We start from the raw sequence: 22473 nt of genomic DNA, 5'->3' as shown, positions 1-22473 counted from the left end.
TGTGTGCAGGTGGCAAGGTGTTGTTAGTGTTCCCCATTCCTGGCAAGAGTCATGGCATTTTGGGGGAATCGGTGGCAAAGATACTCTTGGACGCTGGTCATGAGGTAACAATTAAGTATTTTCTTAGGCATTTTCATAAGTTACAGAAATTAAAGATGAGGAATCCATCTGTTTTTATATATTTGATAATATAGAAGTCGTAACGAGGATACAAATCACTTGATGGTAAATGGCGACTGCCGTCCATGGAAATCAGTAATCGACCCCAGATAAGTTTAGAGTTGGGCCACATATGGCTACCTCTAAGTGAAATGCCTTAAGAAGCATGTCTCCATTACCATAACCTGCAAACCACATTAGTAGATACTTAACACTCTTATTACAAAGCAGAATAATCTATGACGGTAGTGTCACCGGAATCAAAATTATCACAAGCATCTCCTAATTTTTTTGTAAAAACTGCCAAGTAGAAGTATTGTTCTGAAGTCGTCCACAGATACGTTATTGTCTCCATTCGTACGTGTTTTAAACGAAATCACATAAATGTCGATATATTAATTTAACGTTAACATCTCCAGGTAACGTACGTATCACCGTTTCCACCGGAGGCAGGTGCACCAAGATTGAAGTACGTGAACATCAGCTCCGTGGTCGCTGTGCTGTCAGGTACTGTTGTAATCACTTAGCAGTGAAAGAATAGTGGATAAATCTTAACCTCTCAATCGGGAATCTGAGATTCAAACTCCATCTTCTGATTTTTTGAAATTAATTTGCGTAAAGTAAATATTGTGAATATATGGAGACCTGAGAGTTTTTTAATAATAAAGATCTTAAAATGTATGTGAAACCTACCAATTCGCACTTGGTCAGTGCGGTAGACTGTGGCTTAAATCCCTCTCGTAGAAAAACAACCCAGCAGTGGGATAGTAATGGATTGACGACGACAATATCTCAATTGACCTTTTCTATTCAGGTCGAAAAATGCCAAATATCGCGGAGCTTTCCCGAAATCCGTACCCGATGCATCACATGCTGCACATGGGTCCGATGTTTGCGCAGAAGACGTTAGAACATCCAGAGATGCAGGAGTTGCTCCACGACTCCGAGGTGACCTTCGACCTTGTACTGGTCGAGTGGTTCTTCTCTGGGTTGCTTGCACCGTGAGTATGTTGCTCGTATAAGTCGTAATTTCGCAAAATATTATGTAAAAAAAGTAAATTTATTAAGTAAATGTCGCCACATTTACTTAATTTAAATTAAGTAAATGTGGCGACTTCCCACTATTCGTCTGAATCACGCTATTGAAGTTTTCTAAACATCTAACATAATAATATATACAAGCTCCGAACGGAGACTATTGGAACACGGCCGCTCCCCGGGTATGATCACCTAGCCCGGAGGGGGATCTTCCTTTGCTAAATAAGAAACTTAACAAAATCACGGAAAAAGCACAATATAGAAAAGTCTAAATACTTGTTATATCATTAAGTACCGGTATAAAAAAATCGGAAAATTGGGAATGGGTATAGAATGTGTAGAAATTTAATTTCTAGTATGACAAATAGCAATCAATCAGGACACCTGGTTCTTGGATGGATTTGCAAGCATAGTTCTAAAAGGGGTGAAGGTGATTATGACCGATACAAATATTTGTCAATATCTATAAACATACTATTGTTAGATACATTATGACTACAATCAATAAAATAAAAAAGTTAAGATGTAAAACAATGATTGGCGTAATACATTTCAGCGCCCGATCTGTTGAACACATCAAAAACGAATCCGGCAAAAAGTTCTTACATCATCACTGCTACCCAAATTCTCATGTGCAAACATTTCTCCTGTCGACAGATGTTTCTGCATAAAATTCCAATCTGAATTTTTTTTGAATGTAATGATTTAAAATTTCCTCCATTATTACGAAACGGCTGGAATTCTTGTCCGTCATCGTTTCCATCTAAGAGCGTTTGTCCACCGCCGCCGTCACCGGACCATCACTAAGAACGAGATGACGGCGCCAAAGTAGCGGTATAGTCCGCGCCAAACCTCTAGTCCGCTCTGAAGTTGTTGCGCGCAGGTTTGCTCATTTGCTCCCTAACGTAAGGGCACACTAACGCAGCTATGTAACCGTGGACGAGAGCAGGTAGTGGGCGGGTGCCGGGCGCCGCACTGTCTTCGTCCCGCTAATATCTGCAATTTGATATTCGGAGTGGACTAGCAGTTTGGCGCGGACTATATATACGTTACTATAGCCCCGTGTCCACCGCACGTCAGTCATGTCATATTAAAGTCGGTCCGAAATAATCTCGTTCTCGGTGACAGTCCGGTGACGGCGGAGGTGGACAAACGCCCGTATACGTTTCGCGGACGGACGGCCGCCCACGTGCGTCGGCGAGACCTGTCTGTTCGGGCTTGCAGACATTTCCCCGTCATGAATCATCTGAATTACGCTGAATGCTCAATTTAGATCGTTTTATCTATCTTTTCTAATAAACTTGTCCAATCAGCTGTTTGCGGAAAACGAAATTCGTTTTTCTCCAACGGGTTTTTCTGAAAGTCTGGACAAATCCACTTACGTCATTACGTCACTTTAACACAGACATAGCAAACGAGCTTGCAGACTTCCATGGACATCTGCAGTAAACCCTAGATTAGACTACTGAATGATAATGAACTAATGATAATACATAATATGATAAGATTAACATAACAAATTCAGGTTGGCTGAAGTCTACAACTGCCCACTGATCTGGTACCGGTCAGGCGAAATGTGCTGGCAGTCACTGCGAATGATGCACGAGGCTAGCAGTCCTACTTACAGCACAGACCTGCACGTCACGGAAACTCCGACACCACCCTTCTCGGCAAAAGACCGGCTCTACCAGAGCTGGTTGCAGCTCTACATGACTAGCTATATGTAGTGGGTATACAATTTACTTTACCTCCCAATTGTTGTTTGGGGACTAGAATTAATACGAAAATAGTGGAAATAAGCAATATTGGTAAGAAATAATTTTTCAATTTATTCGACCGATCGGTCTTAATAAGTCACTGAAATTACCCATTCAAATGTTAAAAGAATGAATGAACTTTTATTCTCTTTCATATTTATGTTCCACTTTCGCTTGAATTAAAGCATTATTGACCGCCTAAACACGCAATTTTATTTGATTTCCGATTTCTCGTGAACGAATTGCTTTACTGATAATCTAAATACGAATCTTTTGTTTAATGTGGTTTAATATTTGCATGTCTAATTTGTGTACATTTTATTTCTAGTTTAATAAGAAACAGGGTGGAAATACCAGCATATGAGGCGTTGTACCGAGAACCAATGAGGATAAGAGGAAAATTTTTGGCGGATTTTGATTATCTTGTTTACAATGCTTCGTTGATGTTTTCCAATTCCCACCCACTGCTCAGTCAAAAACTCCCGTTACCATTAAATGTGAAATATGTTGGTGGTCACCACTTGGAACCAACAACGCCGCCACTTCCTCAAGTAAGATTTTTGCACTAGATATAAAAATAACGAGTAGATAGGTAAAGGTAGGTATCCAATGCCTTGACTGTAAATTTTACTTTGTAATTGTTTTATACATTTTTGATCGAGTACTAAAAGTGGTTTTGGAAATTCAGCGTAAGCAAAAACAATTTTGTGATTTTTTTTATTTCTTGTTAGTTTTGTACTCAGATCAAAATGTACATACGAGTATGTGAAGATTTTTTACAATAGTATAGTAGCACGGTACAAAGCAATGTAGCACGGTTACTTAAAATACATAAAATTACAAAATATCTTTCGATCTACTATTTTATTTTTTAAAGGACTTGAAGAAAATCATGGACGTTTCTAAGAATGGCGTGATCTTCTTCAGCATGGGATCAGTGTTGAAAGGCGAGGACCTGCCGGACCACATGCGAAGGTCCCTCATTCAATATTTTGCACAGCTCAAACAGACGATCATATGGAAATTTGAGAGTCAAATTGATAATTTACCCAAAAATGTCCATGTTGTAGAGTGGGCGCCCCAGCAGAGTATTTTGAGTAAGATATTTGATTATTCATGAAGCTTTTTTTTGTTGCATGGTGCTTATTTGAAACATTTTTCTATTGTTTTCCATAAAATACAAAAAGTCCGTTATAACAACAATAAGTCTTAGTCCTGGTTGCATAGTTGGATAGTATAATATTCATCATACTTTTTAAGGTTTCCTGAAGTAAGTCAGAGTCACTACTAAGGAAGGACGAATGCCTAATTTAAATAAATACGTTACTTTTTGGCTTAGTTAATTGCAAAAACGATTATTTAAAAAAATGTAATAATCGTGAATATTTAAGGTTCTAAATATCCACGACGAATGTGCAATAACTCCTAACTCAAAAACGCTACTTTACATAAGAAGAAACGCTACTTTAAAAAGACATAGAACGTATTGGCCACACTTTAATATTTTACTCAATTATGAACCTAAGGACCCAGGTCCTTAGGTTCAAAATTGAACACCAGTGTCTTAAGGACGACCTGTGATACGTCATTTTGCATACGTTCGTAAATTATTGAGATACGAGTTATTGCCAACTCGTCGTCGATATATATTATGGATCACACATTTTTGTTTCTCAGATCATCCAAATACCATTCTTTTCATCACTCACGGTGGGATGCTCTCTATCTTGGAGGCCACGCACTTCGGGGTTCCTCTCATCGGAATACCAATCTTCGCGGACCAGTTCAGTAACGTAGACTTCGCTGTAGCCAGGGGAAACGCCATAAGGGTAGACTTCTCAGAAGAATTTCCACGGAAACTTAAAGATGCGATTGATAATGTTTTGGAGAGTGACAGGTGAATTAGTAATACATAATCCTCGTAATATTTTACGTCGAATAAGGCATGTACCTCTATTATAGATGACGTTTTTTTTAATATTTTAAAAATTCGGATATTAGCCGAACCTACATTATATTATAAAACCGTATGTAAATTTGTTTTTTTTTGCTCTACTGTCACACCTTAACATGACATTTATTTTAGAGTCATCGAAAACCTTTGATTGCGAGCGAACCCCGTAAAAGCTAAAAAGTTTATGTAACAGTCCAAATAATAAAATCATAATCTAATAATTATTATTACTGCCATATTATATATCCAACTAATATTTAACGTAATATGCCAGTGGCGGTACCGACATTTAGACACCTTAAAAATGTGACTAAATTTGTAATATCGTAAAAAATATTTTTTTCAGCTATCTCAAAAACGCGAAAGCCAATTCATTTATATTCCGTCATAGACTCGCTTCGCCCCAGACGGAGTTAAATCATTGGATCCAGTTGGTCATACAGACGAAGGGAGCTGTCCACCTCCGGTCTCCAGCGCTGCAGATCTCCACTCTTGATCGGTTATACTTGGATGCAGCCTTTCTTTTTATTCTTATGCTGTGGTTCCTCACGAAGGTAGTAAAGCTTGTAAAGATCCATCTTAGCTCAGGTGATGATTTGGAGAAGAAGAATGCTTGATAAGAATAATAACTTATTGTTTATTTATAAAAGCGATATAATAAATCAATTTCCTTAATTCTTTATATTTTTTCGAAGCCCTATTTAACTGTATGAGTATTTTTAATTACGAAAACACTTGTCTACGAAGTGTGACCTCGAACCGTTAATGACAAAATGTTTTATATAAAAAAGAAATAATGTTTTAGCTGCAAACTTAACATCCATCTATTAACTTACTAACAAACCATTGACGAAACTAGAACTAATATATTACTACGTTAGTATAAGAATATTCCTTAGAACCAAATTAAACTGGCGCCTATACCTACACTATGATATTTTTTTTACAAAAGTTTAATATTAAATGAAGATCTCCAAGGAAATAAATTTGCACTACAAGTTGACAAATGACAAAAGCGTTGAGGTATGAAATAGCAACAGTTATTCGTGCAAAAACTTGACATACATAAAATGGGGTCAAGATTTCCGTTACTTTTCGGCAAACTTATAATTATTTTGCCCGTTATTCAATTACGGGTAACAGTATCACGAACCTGCAATCTGCTCAAGAACTGAGTACATGAAGTTATTAATAAGGATTTATGTTCGGATTTACACGATTTTATAAGATTTATTGACATTGTGGCGTAAGTGTAAATTGAGTAGCAACTATAAAAATTTTGAGACGCAGCTGCTATCATTTGCCTATTTACAACTTTTTTTGCTGTGTAACATTGATGCTGTGTAACGTGTACGTATTGTGGGTGTTAAGCGAAATTAATGCAGTAATACATCTTTTAAATACATATACTTCTAGAAGGTCCTTAGACGCTACATCACAATTACTTCTTTCATTCCGTGATTTACCATAATTCATGTTCTATGACGACCAGTGTAACCCCGTCCCGGATTGATCCCCGGACAGACAAATATCTAAATAATGAATTTAGATATCTTGTACAGGACCTGGGTGTTTGTCTGTCTTGATATGGCCCTTCGTTATTGAATGTCGTTACAGGGTTTCTATATTTATTTTGTGTGTCATGTGAAGTTTCACTACCACGAGCGAAGATGAATTCCGGCAGCCCAAGGTCCAATCGATAGGAACCATCATTAACTGGACTCATTGCTTCCCAATCGGATTCCAATCTAAATTAATCCGCGGCGACGCTGGCCAGAGACTCATTCTACTAACAAACTTAAGGCAAGAAATTGTTCAGAATATTTGAAAACCGAAGCTTCAACAACAATACAGGAATTCTTTTATAGAATTAATGAAATAAATCGCATGAATTACTTATATATTAGGGAAGTCACCTTAGACTTCTAAAATGACTAAGCATAAATATAATCAGAATCAGAATAAAGCTGGTGAAATTGCTTAATTAACAATTTTAAAGAGTATTTAAAACATGTGTAACCCAATTTCAAGGTAGACGTAAATTTTCATTTGTACCGTGGAATGTACTTAAGTTTCTCAAAATGTACTAAGAACTGGAAAGGTTCATTATATTTGAAGAGTGTGGAGAATATAAGCAAAGTTTGTAATATATTAAATGACTTGGCTTTCGGAGTAATGGACTAGGAAGTTTGAAAACTATGCCAATAACAGTCATACTGCTTTTCATTTTGACTTTTATTACTTGAAAACTTGTGAGCACAGACCTGTTTTATATATAGATCTGTGCTTGTGAGTCTTAGCGAACATTTTAGAAGGTTTTAAAGTAAGTTTTAGTGTTTACGGTTACCCATAGACACATTTAATTGTCTATATCTAGAACATAAATGCTACTTACAGCCTTTAACATAAGTTTTCTGAGAACTACGTCGGAAAGCGTCATTATATAATGACCAGAAAAGTGATAGAACCAATATAGTTTAACGAAAGAGGTTCCACCACCTATTTCTAGTATGAAGCAGTTTTTGCGTTTCGAAGTGTGTGTCGGCTGAATTACTTTTGACGTGATAATCATAGTCTTCAGCAGAGATAACACATCTGTGATTAACTTCAGATGGAACCTCTGTTTCATATGAAATCAGTTATATATCTATGGATTACATTTGCAATCTGAGAAACTCAAACTATAAATGAACAGGAGTCTAAAACAAAAATTATATCGTCACAAGATATTAAGTAGACTAAGATAAAGATCACCAGTTGATTTATGTTAGTATTTTGATTCTATTTGAGATCGCTTCCCAATAAACGAGTCCCAGCCAACACAAACTTGAACCTAACGCAAGGCCGTCTCGCGGACTCGTAACTGTCATCAGTAACGGAGATAGATCACCCATTCTCGATCTGGCATTCATAATTATTTCAACAGACAAGAAATAGACATTCGTTTTGAGTTTCTGCTGGCGGTTATATTATGTATTCTGAATATTATTAAGATTTCAAAATATTTGTTTATCAAGTTATACATATAAAATACTCTAACATATAAACTACTATTTATCATTAGTGAAAATAATGATTCTGTTAAAATATTATATATATATAGCTTAGTCCTCTTCTTCTCAGGGTTAGTACCGTATCTGTGACCAAATTCAGGTAGGACCTAGTCTTATCTGGAGTTGATTACAGATGTCCATGGGCGCCATAAGATACCATCAGATAAAAAACGCCGATACCTGTGAAATTTATATTCTTATGGACAATGAGGAAACCGCAACCACAGCCACAACTATCTATATAAAACGTTAATTGTATTGATGGAATGAAGTACATGCGTTACATGAGGTCGTGATTGTGTGGAACATTTCTAACTGGTTTTAATGTTCTTTTTCGTGACTAAGATTGTAAAATGTCGATACGAAGATTGTTAGAAGTCGATGCCTTCTCGATACCTAATATGCGGTATTCAGATTTAAAGCACCAGTTATATAGGTACCTACTGTCGTACCAATATTGTCGTGAGTATTTACAATATCGGATAGATCAAATCCAACATTAATACTCGATACTGAGTTCGAGAATATTCGATATCACAGAAACATAGATTAGTAAAGTTTGACTCTAGTAAAGAGACTCCTTACAAGAAAAGGTAAGTGACAGTGACAATTTCAGTTTTGACAATTGAAATTGTCACGGTCATGTATTTTCGTGTTGGAAAATAAATTAAAAAATGTAGTTATTAGAGCATTTACGAATGAAATGATATTTCTCCGTACTTTTTCTTCAATTTCGTGTTTTTGCACCAGCTTGTCAGCCGTTTAAGCCATTTTATCGCTTTCTTCAATTTCAAAGCGGTGAGATATCTATACTTATATGCTTAGAAACCAATATTTTGAGCCGTATCACGAAAAGATACAAACCAAAGAGTTCTGCGTAGCAGAAGTCCTAAATCAAGTCTAGGTAAAAAATATAGTGGTATTTTCACTCATCTCAACATAGTGTTATTTACGATTTTTTGTCATGATGCCAAGCCAAACCAAATAAGGTAACCAAGTAAGGTATGGTAATAGTTAATAAACCAAATAAGGTAAGTAATGATAAAACCAAAAACGAAAACATGTGGTACCAGACGAGTGAGGTTGTTTTACACAATTCCAGCTCGTTTATTTTTAAAGTCGATAATTATATTTGTAACGGATGCTGCCCACGCGAGATGCGTTTAACCTTCATCTCGTAATTATTGGTTGCGGCTATCAGCTGTACTCGGAAGCCCGGCGCTAGGCCATACGACATAAATAAACTAGGCTCGGTGATAGATACAATGGGTAATTAAAAGATATTCAATGTCATTACAACGCTGCATTTAAAATTTTACTGTTAGACATGTTATACTTGAAAATTTACAATTATTTCAATTTATGAATATCCAAAATAAATAAAGTATCGAAAAACGGCGTATTGGGTACGGATTTCTTCACACATTCGGGAGTAGTCTGGATTGATAAGGATTGAGTTAATAATTAATCCATTCATTGTGTTACTTACCTGAGATCGACAATCGCAAGCATCATAAGTATTATAAAAATTTAATTCGTATTGAGATACATTGAGTATTCATAACAAAACAAAGTTATTAACGAAATCATCAACCAATAACTTTTCTTATAAAAATGTTCAGACCATTATTTTTTAATTTAAGTAGAAATGTGTACAATAACGCGAATAATTTAAAAACTCGTGGATTATCTCGAGATGAAAACAAACAAGAAACTTTTAATATCGAAACTCCCATAAAGCAATATGGAACAATGTTGAACGATAGCTGTTTGCCGATAGATTGCAATAAACAAGCCAATATTGAAGTGATCTTGGAGTCTTATAAAAGTAAAGATTAAGACCGTCTTAAAAGATTTATCTATTGTTAGTAAAACAGATTACAAACTACTAATTATTAGCATATAACCTGACTGCTTAAAAATAATTGACTAAAAAGCAAAGTAACGGAGTATGTCACTACCACAATTTTGAGTCTAAATTGATTTTGACATAATAGCATAAATGGCTCAGCTCCCATTATGTATATAACATATATACATAATACATACATAATTAAATTGTCTCATAGCAAAGTATAATTAATTGTTTCTTAAAAACAATATTTCTCTGTATCCCTGAGGAATGATTTAGATTATTTCACATAAAGATAAGTATGGAGAGGACTCTATACTTAAACTCCATACGAATTATTATTGAGGACAATATACAACCTTATCATATTATATATTATGTATTATCAATAATATTTTTTTATGAATAATGTAATGTAAATTTAAAATATATAGATGATAGCGTCCCACCAAAGATAGGATGGTTTTGACAAGGGCACGAATAAAGACCCTTAACACGGATAAGTTTAAACTTTGTTAGAGGACTGTATGGCTTAAAAGAGACCCTTTACCCTTAGCCTTGCCAATGTCTCAAGGTCACTAATTATGAACTACACTGTGGTCATTACTTTTCTCAAGCGGACAGCGGAGAATGATTTAGTTTTGTTCAAAGAAAAGTAAATATTTATTGCAATTTATATTGGGAATTAGTTCATGAACATAACATTATACTTGTAATAATCTTACTCTAAATAATTTGAAAAATGTAAGAAAGATTCCTTACTCATTTCGGTTTTAGTTAGCGGGATATACAGGCCATTAATACTTGCAACTCACTAAAACATAAGTTTACTTTTCGTAGATCTTTTATGTGCTACTTCATGGATATCTCTTAAGTATTGGGTAGACTTGAAGCAACTTCATCCTATTTCGATACAAAGTGGTTGATGGGTTCCTTACCAACCACTACTGGATGTTTTTTTATCAGTTATAAGATTTTCAATAAACTTTACCGACAATTTACCAATGATAATAAGTTTAATAGGTCGCTTACTGTTTGCTTCAAAGAATGAAAATTTAATTAAAATTTAGCCTCTAGCGGTCACCCATCCATCGCCCGCACGCTCTTGTATATTGTGAATCTGTTATCGTACGAACTATAGCAGGAATACTATTATTGTATTCCAAACTTATTGAACGTGACTTTATCTAATGTATACAATAATAAAGAGTCCGGATAATACCGGTGGAATCCAGTAAATACGGAAACTAGTGCAAAAAGTGAATAACCGAAGTCAATCCCAACGCGCCTCGATCAAGGCGAGTCAATTCAAAACGAGTTATACTTTTGCTCGCAGCGAATTATGCAATCCTGTCTATTTCAGAATACACGTGTCACCGGAAATTGAACCGGGGTGAACTACAATTTTAATAAGGGTCGTGGAAATATTTTTCCAAGGTCCTATTTCTTGTAGTGTTCAGTGTCATCAAAATTTTAACACGTTGAATAATTATAATGAAAGTACAAAAAAATGCAGGTTCTGTTAAGCAATATGTTTGTATAAGGTACAAGTTTCATAAAGTACTCTACGTAGAGTTTACGCGTGTTTTATGTTTTATTTGAGACCTTTTTTAATAAATAAGTCTGTTAAATATTTTTTCTTAATAAGACTTTGCTTCGCTAACAATGTAGCAATTTCAAGTATGATGATACATACATACTTCAGTTAAAATATCTCCAATCATTCGTAATAATCCCAGTGTGTAAGGTTGATTGTTATTTAATTAAAAGAAATTAAAGAAAAGTATTTTTCCTCGTTCAACCAACAACAAAACAAACTAAAATGTTCTACATTTTTGATATGATATAGAAATAAATCTCAAAGTCGTTAATCCACATGTTCTTTTTTCTACAACAAATACTTTCCGAAAATAGCGTTAAATAATTTCCAATATAGTGTTACGAATGTTAGTTAAGTGTAGAGCACTTACCGACCAATCGGAGAGGAAGAGATTCCCACAACGGAGCAGTCGTAGGTATTCAGCGCCTGGAGCAAGGCTTGAGCTGCAAGCGGACAAATTATATAGGTACAGTTACATCTACTTCTGGTAATACTATCTAAGGTATATGTACATAGGTCGCTGAACCGCCTGCGCTTTGATTCCGGAGGCGCCACCGCCACACATATTTTGATTTAATTACAACAGTGTTGAGCGCTGGTATGTTTCGCTTTGAAGGGAGACGTACTTATTCAAGGCGTTCCAATTTAGTCCTTAGTATGAGGACCTCCTTAATATGAGTTTTTACGTTTTTACAAAAACGACTGTTGTGGTATTTGTTTACGTGTTTCCCATATATTTCCAATCAGTTACAGTCCGCTAGGGGTGCTGATTGGAAATGTATGGGCAAATATGTAAACAAATACAAAAAGTTTGGAAAATCCAAAAGTGCACGACTCATAATGCTCATTTAATTATGAAATAAAAAAAAAAAAAAAAACTCAAGTCGTTCAAAATTAATTGCCGAAAAAACAGCTGTAGTAGGAAAAAGGTACTGCACAAGCGCCCCTGGTGGAATAAATGTACATAATATCTATAGATATACAGTCTTGTAGTTTTCGTTTTTTATTAATTGCAATTAAACGACACTGAATTAATTAATCATTCGCATTCAGTGACCTACAATCGTCGATTAGAATTTAAAAAAAAAAAATTAACTCAAATGATGGATTTTTTCACAAGTTACAGTGTTTTCAGGTTTCACACATGACGGACAGGAAAATTTTTTGACCTATTTTGGTGTTTTTTTTCCAATTCTATTGCAGTAAATCAATTTTAAAAAAGTATGGAATTAATCTTCATTAAATTATCTCGACAATAGTATGCAAAATATCTTGATTCCGTGAACTATCAAGGCTATAATAATAAAAATAGCCGCCAAAATGAAGCGAAAAAAATTTTTCGATCGTAAAGCACTCTCTGATGCTTCGCATCATGAGTCGTGCAAAACAGTCTTTTTTCTAAATACGTAATACCTCATACTACTGTTAATAATATCTGAACCAGTAACTTACTGGTAATAATATCTGAATTATATGAAACTAGGTAGTAGAATCCTCTGTGCTTTGTCTCCGAAGGTGCTGCCTCCACACTTACATATATTGACCTGATAAAAAAAAGTGTTAAGCGCTGCTACGTTCCGCTGTGAAGGGAAAGGGTGTGGTAAGGGAGACGTAATTATGCTCGGCGATCCAACTTAGTCCTCAGGGGTAGCTAGGCATCTGTGGCCAACTTCAGGTGGGAATCTAGTCGTATGTGGGATTGATTACAGATATCCTTGGACGGCAGTAGCCACTCACCATAAGGTGAGTGACTACTTCAAAAGTATAAAAAACGTAATACTGGTATAATAATTCATTATAATGTTTTACTTTTTATTTCATAACAGGTTAAAACCACGTTTCGTAATATAAACACCATTACTTCATATTTTAGTCCAAATAAACATACGCCAGCCTCGTAAAGAATCTAATTTAATCGACTTTGAGGATTCTGGAATAATGGAATGTTCTTATGTATTTCCATTGTATAATACAAGAGATGATGAAGGTATGGTGGATTTGGCTCTAACACAGTTCTGTGAACGTCTTTACATAATTCTATTTGGCAATCTGATTGAATCCGTATTGAGGCGATCATGCTCGTCTCAATCAAACGTCTTTGGTGACTACGTGGTAATTCATCATTGATAAAAGCTTTGCGTTTGCGTCAAAACGATTCCTCGAATACCTAAATTAGCTGTTTGTTTAGTTGAAATACTAGGAACGTAATTGAAAGGAAAATATTATCAAATCGAGATATTACGTCACAGATTTTATGCTTTGCAAGATTCTGTGAAATAAATAAGAATATGTTCAAAATAGGTTACGTTAGGTACCCTAACCATATCTATTAATCTGTTATCATAATGGTACTTGTGGCCCACAATTTTACCTGTATTACATAACTATCAGCAGAAAGTTCAGCAGAAGTATCAGCAGATAACTATCTGCTGATACTTCTGCTGAACTCAGCCAACAAAAGCAAACTTAATTGATTTTTTAATCTGACATGTACCTACTTATTTCCAGAGATTAGCGCATTCAAAAATACAAACAAGTGACTAGTATTATTATTTCATTTATATGTTTCCGAATGTTATCTTTAACGTATTATGTTATGCGTAAAATAATGTCCATACTTCATCCATAGAACGCAAACAAACCTAAAGTATATCTACTGAATAAAGTTTCTTAAAATATATTTACTTAATAAGTATTCCACGTCATATTACCGTACCGGATTAAAAATAAGACGCAATGACTAATAATTCCCAAAATTCTACTTACTAAAACTATTGACTATTAGTCACGAGCAATTGCAGTGGAAAAGCGGCAATAACACTTCGCAGTATTTACGAGTAAGTATTTAGGTAATGATCGCAAGAAAATAAACGATCTATACCAACCACACGAACCGTGCGTTCTAAACAACACGGTGATTGTATCCAGAGATCAAATCTATATGTCTTCGAAGAAATTCTTGGCAAATTAACAACTCTTTCGTATTATTTATTTAGTAACTCAGCTTATACTAGTATGTCCCGCTGACATCGGACAAGCTTAAGAAAATATAACGAAACAGTAATACAGATTTTTAAAATTAAAATCATGTTTATGTTTTATGTCTTACATCGTTATAAACTACACAGGGTTAATAAATAGTACTAATTAGGCTTATTAGTAACTCAGGATATAAATACGGAGTATATAGCTTCTCGCTACCAGGTCGCTACCTACCATTACATTTTTATAAGTGATGTTTTACATAAACAAACATAACAATGTAAAAGACAATTAGGAGAATTTTAGTATTTCTAATAAAATATTATATTACAATTTACTTTGGGTTATTTATTTATTCAGACTTTGTTAAACTGTTTAAAACAATACAAATATAGTTACTCCTTTAAAAGCCCTTATTCCAGTAATTTAATAGCTATTAAATTTACTAAATACTATTATTGCTTATTTAGGATAGAGTTTATTCCACTTAAAACTCAAAAACAATAGTTATTTATATAGCGGTCCAATAAATAAATATAATATTATTTTAATTCTTTTATAATATAGGAGTAGCAAACGAGCATGTAGTCCACCTGATGGTAAGTGGCTACTGCCGCCCATGGATATCTGTAATACACCCTAGATAGGATTAGATATTCCTACCTGAGGTCGGCCAACAGATGCGCTGCTACCCCTGAGGACTATGCTGGAACGCCTCGGAAAAGTCTGTCTCCCTTACCACGCCCTTCAAACCGGAACACAGCAGCGCCGAACACTGCTGTTATTAGTTAGAAATAGGTGTGGCGATGGTGGTGCCGGAGTCGAACCACAAAGGGTTCTACCACCTTCAAATCCTTATTTATTTCGTTTATAGGTAAATTGTCACAAATTAAAACTATTATGCTTAATCAATCACTGTTAAGAGGACTTCGATCTAGGACTAAACTAGGTCATAGGAGAGTAGTGTCGTGCTAGTTAGCGAATGAACAACTGTCACTTTTACTTCCGCCCTATTGATAGCCTCGTGAACTACATTCAGCTGATTGTGAATGAACTGTCCTTCACGGCCCATCGCTCTCCGATCAACGATGCAATACCGTTGCTAAATGTATCACTACAAACATAAGTAATATCTATAGTACCAGGGTGACCGAGCTTTGCTCAGTGTTATAGTAATAAAACAAAAATAACGATTATTCACTATAATATAAAAATTAATCGCTAAATCTGTTGCTAAGAGCAAATCTCGAGAACAGCTGAACCGATTTCGCAAATTCTTAGGATGGTTCTTACAGAGAGAAACAAATAAAAAAATGCCTGAGAAAGTCTAAAAACAACACTTTTTCTATATTCCCATACAAAAGATTCGTAATAATACTTAAAAGTTAATTTGAACTTTAATACCATACCATAAAGTTTAATTGTTAATGGAGGGGTGCCGTGAAGGCAAAACAATTGACAGACCCGTGAAGCGGGACATTCGACTAATAATGGTGCAGGGTTGAATCGAGCTGTTTTTTGTTACAATATGTCAATTGATTACAAATAATGCAGACGGTTTTCCAACCCGTGAACATGTCACGTAAGAAACATGCGAAAACCATGGATTTTCTAGATTTAAGCCGCAAGCATTCAAGGGTTGGCCTTGTGACTTGTTAATCGTCATGGCGAACGAATTGGAAATTGAAGACGTTCAAATTTAAACGGTAACTTCCCAAACCCCCATATGACCCAAAAATGCCCAGTATGGGGAGAGCATTAGTTTCTCGAAGACGATAATAAGTTTTTTTTTATAATATAAGAGTAGCAGACGAGTAGCAGTCCATCTGGTGGTGACTAGTGCCGCCCATGAACATCTGAAATCAACCTCAGATATGGTTAGATGCCTACCTGAGGTCGCCCACAAATGCGCCGCTACCCCTGAGTACTAAGCTGGAATGCCTCAAATAAGTATTAGCAGCAGCAGCTGCGTTTAACACTACCGTTATTAGGCAGAAATAGGTGCGGTGAAGCCGCCGAAATCAAACCACAGTGAATTCTACCACCTTCAAATTATAAAAACTTCGATCTCAGCTTCACACGATTTTACAAATGAGTTATAAATTACGAATAGACTTTACAACATGAATTTCATTCATTCAATTATGAATGGTGCGTCCTTCACGCCACATTGATCCATGGTTATCTTTCCTCTATTTTTACAAAAATAAACATCTGCGGAATTCGAGCAGCGATTACTGTTGTAAAATGTTCAATTACGTGTAAATGTGTCGAAATGTCTATCACTTGTTTCAGCGGAAGGTTGCACGGTACCAATTTAGAAATTGTGTACTATAAGCTAATTTTGGTCTACCACATGTGGTTTTATTCCGCAATTTTACTAATTTACATTGAACAAGATTTTTATATTATAGAAATATTAAATTACCTTAAAGTCCACCGGGTGAATAGCTAGTGTCGCTCAAGGATACATATAGATAACCCCAGAGAGGAATAGGGTCTGAATTACGATCAGCCACATATAACGCCGCGTCCTAGTGTCTCGCCGTTACCAAACCCTTCCTTCAAAGCAAAAGGCAGAAATAGGTGTGTTATTATTTGGTAGTAATAGCTCTCCAGATTTCGTATCAACAGTTAAAACAACAGATTTTAAATACACAAATAGCCGCTGAATAAAAATGACTATGAAATTCTAAATAAGAATTACTCAGAGAGTTATTTTTAAGTGTCAAGAAACTACTGCAGCTTCACAAGTTGTTACGTTCATGGAAAAGAAACAGCGCAAACAAATTATATTCGATGAAGCTTATTTTATTTTATATTCAGTGATAGCCTTGTGGTTAACCTCGAACTCAAAATTAGAAGGGTCGAGGCACCTCTGACTTTTCAAAGTTGTGTGCGTATTAGAAAGTAAATATCACATGTTATAACAGTGAAAGAAAACATGGCGAGGAAACCATGATGATATCTTAAAAGATAAAATTCTCGAAAGTGAAGTCCACCAATATGTACTCGGTCAGCGCACTGAAATGAAATGAAACGAAACGAAACGAAACGAAACGAAACGAAACGAAACGAAACGAAACGAAACGAAACGAAACGAAACGAAACGAAACGAAACGAAACGAAACGAAACGAAACGAAACGAAACGAAACGAAACGAAACGAAACGAAACGAAACGAAACGAAACGAAACGAAACGAAACGAAACGAAACGAAACGAAACGAAACGAAACGAAACGAAACGAAACGAAACGAAACGAAACGAAACGAAACGAAACGAAACGAAACGAAACGAAACGAAACGAAACGAAACGAAACGAAACGAAACGAAACGAAACGAAACGAAACGAAACGAAACGAAACGAAACGAAACGAAACGAAACGAAACGAAACGAAACGAAACGAAACGAAACGAAACGAAACGAAACGAAACGAAACGAAACGAAACGAAACGAAACGAAACGAAACGAAACGAAACGAAACGAAACGAAACGAAACGAAACGAAACGAAACGAAACGAAACGAAACGAAACGAAACGAAACGAAACGAAACGAAACGAAACGAAACGAAACGAAACGAAACGAAACGAAACGAAACGAAACGAAACGAAACGAAACGAAACGAAACGAAACGAAACGAAACGAAACGAAACGAAACGAAACGAAACGAAACGAAACGAAACGAAACGAAACGAAACGAAACGAAACGAAACGAAACGAAACGAAACGAAACGAAACGAAACGAAACGAAACGAAACGAAACGAAACGAAACGAAACGAAACGAAACGAAACGAAACGAAACGAAACGAAACGAAACGAAACGAAACGAAACGAAACGAAACGAAACGAAACGAAACGAAACGAAACGAAACGAAACGAAACGAAACGAAACGAAACGAAACGAAATGAAATGACGTGACGGAGCAGTCAACATGCCTGTCTGACGCGCAGAGGGTCCCAGGTTCGATCCCCGGCCAGACAGTTTTCTAAATGATGAATTTAGGTTTCTGTTGCACCCACGATACAGAGGATCCTAGTGTGGGGCTGTGAGTGTAGAAAGCGTAAGTCAAGCATGTGTGTTAGAGGAGATGGTGTACACTTTGCTGGTGCAACTAATAAATAAATAAATAAATAAATAAAAGAAATGAAAAGAAAATAAAAGAAAAGAAAGCTTATTATTCACGCTTTTCAATACTATTTATAAGCATAAAATTATGAGACTCTTATTAGTATTAATAAGGAATACTGGTATTTAGGCGGATTCAATCCCGAAAGAGGCATAGATTACACGCCGATATTTATGGCCCTCGCTGGAAAGTTTTCACAGAGTTTATACGAAACAAAACTCGTACCATTAACGCACTTGTCAGAGACGAGAGTGAATACTTGTTTTGTAACCATCTTTACAACACCTCCTTAACGACCGACTACCATACTGGGTAAATGAAGGAATTTCTTTATTCTGAGTCTGGAAGTTGTGTGAGCCCTTTAATGTCGCTATATGCACGCTTACGTCGCTAATAATGTTGTCGTGTATTTTATGCAAACATGTATATTTTTAGTATTGATGGCAGTACTCAAATGCTTTATGTAATGCATATTGTTAACTTGTGGTTTATACTTACATTAACTAGATAGTTAAAGTTAAAGTTAAAGATAGTTAAAGTTTACTATATCTATGTACCTATTTACTGAGTGCTCCAGTACTATGGAGGATGACCACTTGGTCACATTAGAAAGGAGAGTCGCGAAGTTAATAGGAGAGCAGTAATACAAGACTTGATAGGTGAATTATAATGAAGCGACATATTTTAAGTGGGATGCACAGCCACGCAAAGCAATACGAGTAATAAAAACATTAACAATATAAGTGTAGTGGTACCCCGATATTAATTTTTAGGTAACATGGTCTAGGTAAAGCATAGAAGTACCTTTTTTTCTTTTTTTTTTCTTCTCGAGGGGGAAACCTTTAAAAGGTACCCGACGACGTGGGAGCGACGCTGGGTTATGTGGGACTTTTACCGCACTAAAACCCCCACAGTGGCCGTCCTCAACACTTGTTGGAGAACTCCGGGATCTCCAACGGAACACAACCGGAGCCCTCCAAGCGCGATGCCCAACGGGCTCTACCCGGGAGCAGCTTTCGCTCCTCCCACACCACGTAGTGTTTACGACGGTATGCGACCACACATACCGCCGTCCTTCCCGGGGTCGCTTGCTGGGCGGTTCGAGCTCCCACTCTTGCCGCCCGCAACCCCGGAAGCCCCCTTTTAGTAGCCTCCTACGACAGGCAGGAGATACCGTAGCCCTATTCTAGTCCCGGAACTACAGGGGCAAGCATAGAAGTACCTATTAAACTCTACATAAAGTTCTATTTTGGTGAACTTTGGCAGAATTATTTCAAATAAAAATAAAGAAATCACGAGATTTGTAATCCACTTTACGAATCCCTAGGGATCGGAGGTGGGATTTCATAAATGTTTTTCTTTGTATCATAAATTTCAAATTAAGCGAGAACATGAATATAGCTAGAAAAGGTGCGAGAACCAACTAAATTATACTATTGTGTTACGTTATTAATGATATTTATATATAAAAAGACCATCTTATATATAAAATTCTCGTGTCACAATGTTAGTTACCGTACTCCTCCGAAACGGTTTTGCCGATTTTCACCAAATTTTATATGACTATTCAGTAGGTCTGAGAATTGGCTACTATTACTTTTCATACCTAAGTGTAAGGGTTGTTCACCCTTAACATTTTTTTATTTACATGGCAACACAACGTTTGCTGGGTCAGCTAGTAATTAATATGTATATTATTAATACTCAGTGACAATCTGTGCCTACTAGAAAATATGAAATTAGTCTGTGAGAGAAAAAAAAGTTGCGTAGGTTGATTTATTAATAATAATAGACGATAGCGGAAAAGATGAGCAATAATCCTAGTGTCCGTTATTAATAATCTATCCATCTAATTTTGCAAAACATTGGATAGATCGCTTATTAATAACGAGTAGAATGCTCACAGCATTGCATATTTTTTTAACTCTGACTTACTAGTCCTCATTACTCGCATTTTATCTTCGTTCCACAAACATTTCCCCACAAAATACTTCAACGAGCAGTAGTTCCATCAATAAAATCGACAGTAACGGCTGCGCGGGAGTGCCGTAAATCAGCTCTGAGGCAAATGTGTTGTTGCAGTGGGCGGGTAATGAGCTCGAAATGTTGTTTATCATTCGTCTCTAAGGTTAATGTAGCTATGACGTTAATTATCATCGTGGTGATTTAACTACTATTATCCCATAATTGGGCACGTTTGGTCGCATGAAAGAGAAATGTTTCTATTCAAAACCATCGCTTAAGCCAGAAGTAGTATGAGTTAATGTAAATCATATAGCTTTAATACTTGAATGGAGCTGAAAGAATAAATAAATTCGTGTATGTATCTTACGAGTATGTTTAATCTTTTTTGTTGAGCAGAAGTTGCAACTAGTATACAACTTATGGTAAGTGGCGACTGATGCCCATGGCCGTCTGTTATCATTCTCAAAGGATCAGAAACCTACCTGAAGTTGGCCATAGATACTACTCCTAAGAACTAAGTTGAATAAACTTGTGTGTAGAGACATCTGCCCTGTCGCGTAATAGAGGTACCGGTAGATGGACACAGTGGTTATTGTGTAGAAATCAGTATCACGGTGGTAGATACCTCCGGAGTAATTATCTACGAAAGTTACCCACAAAAATACTTGTTATTCATCCAGTAAGTTAGAGCATTGAGCACTCTTCAAAATGGGGTCCTATAAAACAGGACTACTTATGTTTATGTCGCCATAAAAATGTTCAGTTTCCATGGCATTACCTACAATAAAAAAGAGTTAGTCGGAAATAAACAAGCAATTTATCTGCGCTTCTTAGAAACAGAGCTAACTAATTATGTTAGCGCGGAGAGCGCGCCCGAGGGAAATCTAATACTAACAACCGTACAGGATAATAAGAATACATTGTTGCATGTTTTCTGTCGAATTATTACTCAAATTTTATTCTAAATTGATTATTATTGAACTCTTTTCGAACATCAACTGCGGTTTTTTTTCAGGGCGGGATCATAGTGCGAACCACGGTCTTGGGCGAGAGGTTGAAACCCAATACAGAGCAGAGCGCGCTGCGCTCCGCATTCCACGCAGGGCATACCCCCAGCACGAGCTAGGCCGCGCTGGGCCGTCTCGTCGAAGCAATCTTGGCAATTAACGTCAACAGTCTACCAATGCTTCGAAACAAAACACTTGTTTTGCTATGGAGCTGACGCGGCTCAATAGAAAATTATTCTTATCTATAATATGTCGAACTATATTACTATTTATATATATCTTAAGATTAGATGAATATCTGTAAATATGGGATATCAAATCGTCAGATACATTAAACGTGACATTTTAATTAAAACACTCATAAAAAGTAAGTATCCTTGTACGAATGAGGATATGATGACATGATGAAATGTCAAATTCAAAAGAACAGCATCCGTGTCGCCGCATGTTCGGGTGTTGAGATACGAGTATGTAAGAAATTCTTACATTACATTTATATAATTAACGTCCTAGCGTCGAGGTTCATTATTTTTAAGCCGACTAAAAAAAAGGACGTTCTCAATTTGTAGGAATCTTTTTATTAAAACACTACTTAATTTCATTGCCTTACACATCTCGAGATATGCGGAAATATATTAGTGCTTTATGCAATGTTTTAGTGTTTTTATTAAAATTTAATAAGTTAAATAAATTTAACTTAACGTATGTCATATGAGTACTATTTCCACGTCCGTTCCGGACTTCCCATAAATAACAGTTAAATCGAAGTTGTTTGGAAAATATCAGCTCAAATTATATGCATTATGATATTTTACAATTCTAAAAGCATTTCTTAACAAGAACTCTGGCTGACCGCTTTACTCACGCGTGTATACATAACATGCACGTTTCGTCCGTTTGTACAAGAGTATGTTTGTGTAGGGCTCCTTAAACATCCAGTTGAGGAATATTGGAGAGCTATCAATATTACTAGAC

General features: G+C 36.0%; 1 protein-coding gene across 1 annotated transcript; it reads left to right on the top strand.

Annotated features, from left to right (window-relative positions):
* The first annotated feature begins 981 nt into the window (after window positions 1-981).
* Window positions 982-21617, top strand: UGT48C1 (UDP-glycosyltransferase UGT48C1). Its single transcript, XM_073087469.1, has 7 exons — window positions 982-1160; window positions 2723-2923; window positions 3283-3505; window positions 3832-4051; window positions 4632-4851; window positions 5255-5462; window positions 21507-21617. Exons 1-7 carry the CDS (start codon window positions 982-984, stop codon window positions 21615-21617), a joined length of 1362 nt encoding a protein of 453 aa, XP_072943570.1.
* The last annotated feature ends 856 nt before the right edge of the window (window positions 21618-22473 follow it).

This window comes from Epargyreus clarus, unplaced genomic scaffold, assembly GCF_041222505.1.
Source record: "Epargyreus clarus isolate Ecla_fem2 unplaced genomic scaffold, WU_Ecla_fem_2.2 ptg000026l, whole genome shotgun sequence".
Lineage (NCBI taxonomy): Eukaryota > Metazoa > Arthropoda > Insecta > Lepidoptera > Hesperiidae > Epargyreus > Epargyreus clarus.
This window is presented reverse-complemented; position numbering and strand designations above follow the sequence as displayed.

Coding starts and splice junctions, on each gene's coding strand:
- UGT48C1 (XM_073087469.1), top strand. CDS start 982: ATGCCAAATATCGCGGAGCTTTCCCGAAATCCGTACCCGATGCATCAC. Junction 2,924..3,282: donor TACATGACTAGCTATATGTA/GTGGGTATACAA, acceptor TTTTATTTCTAG/TTTAATAAGAAACAGGGTGG. Junction 3,506..3,831: donor CAACGCCGCCACTTCCTCAA/GTAAGATTTTTG, acceptor TATTTTTTAAAG/GACTTGAAGAAAATCATGGA.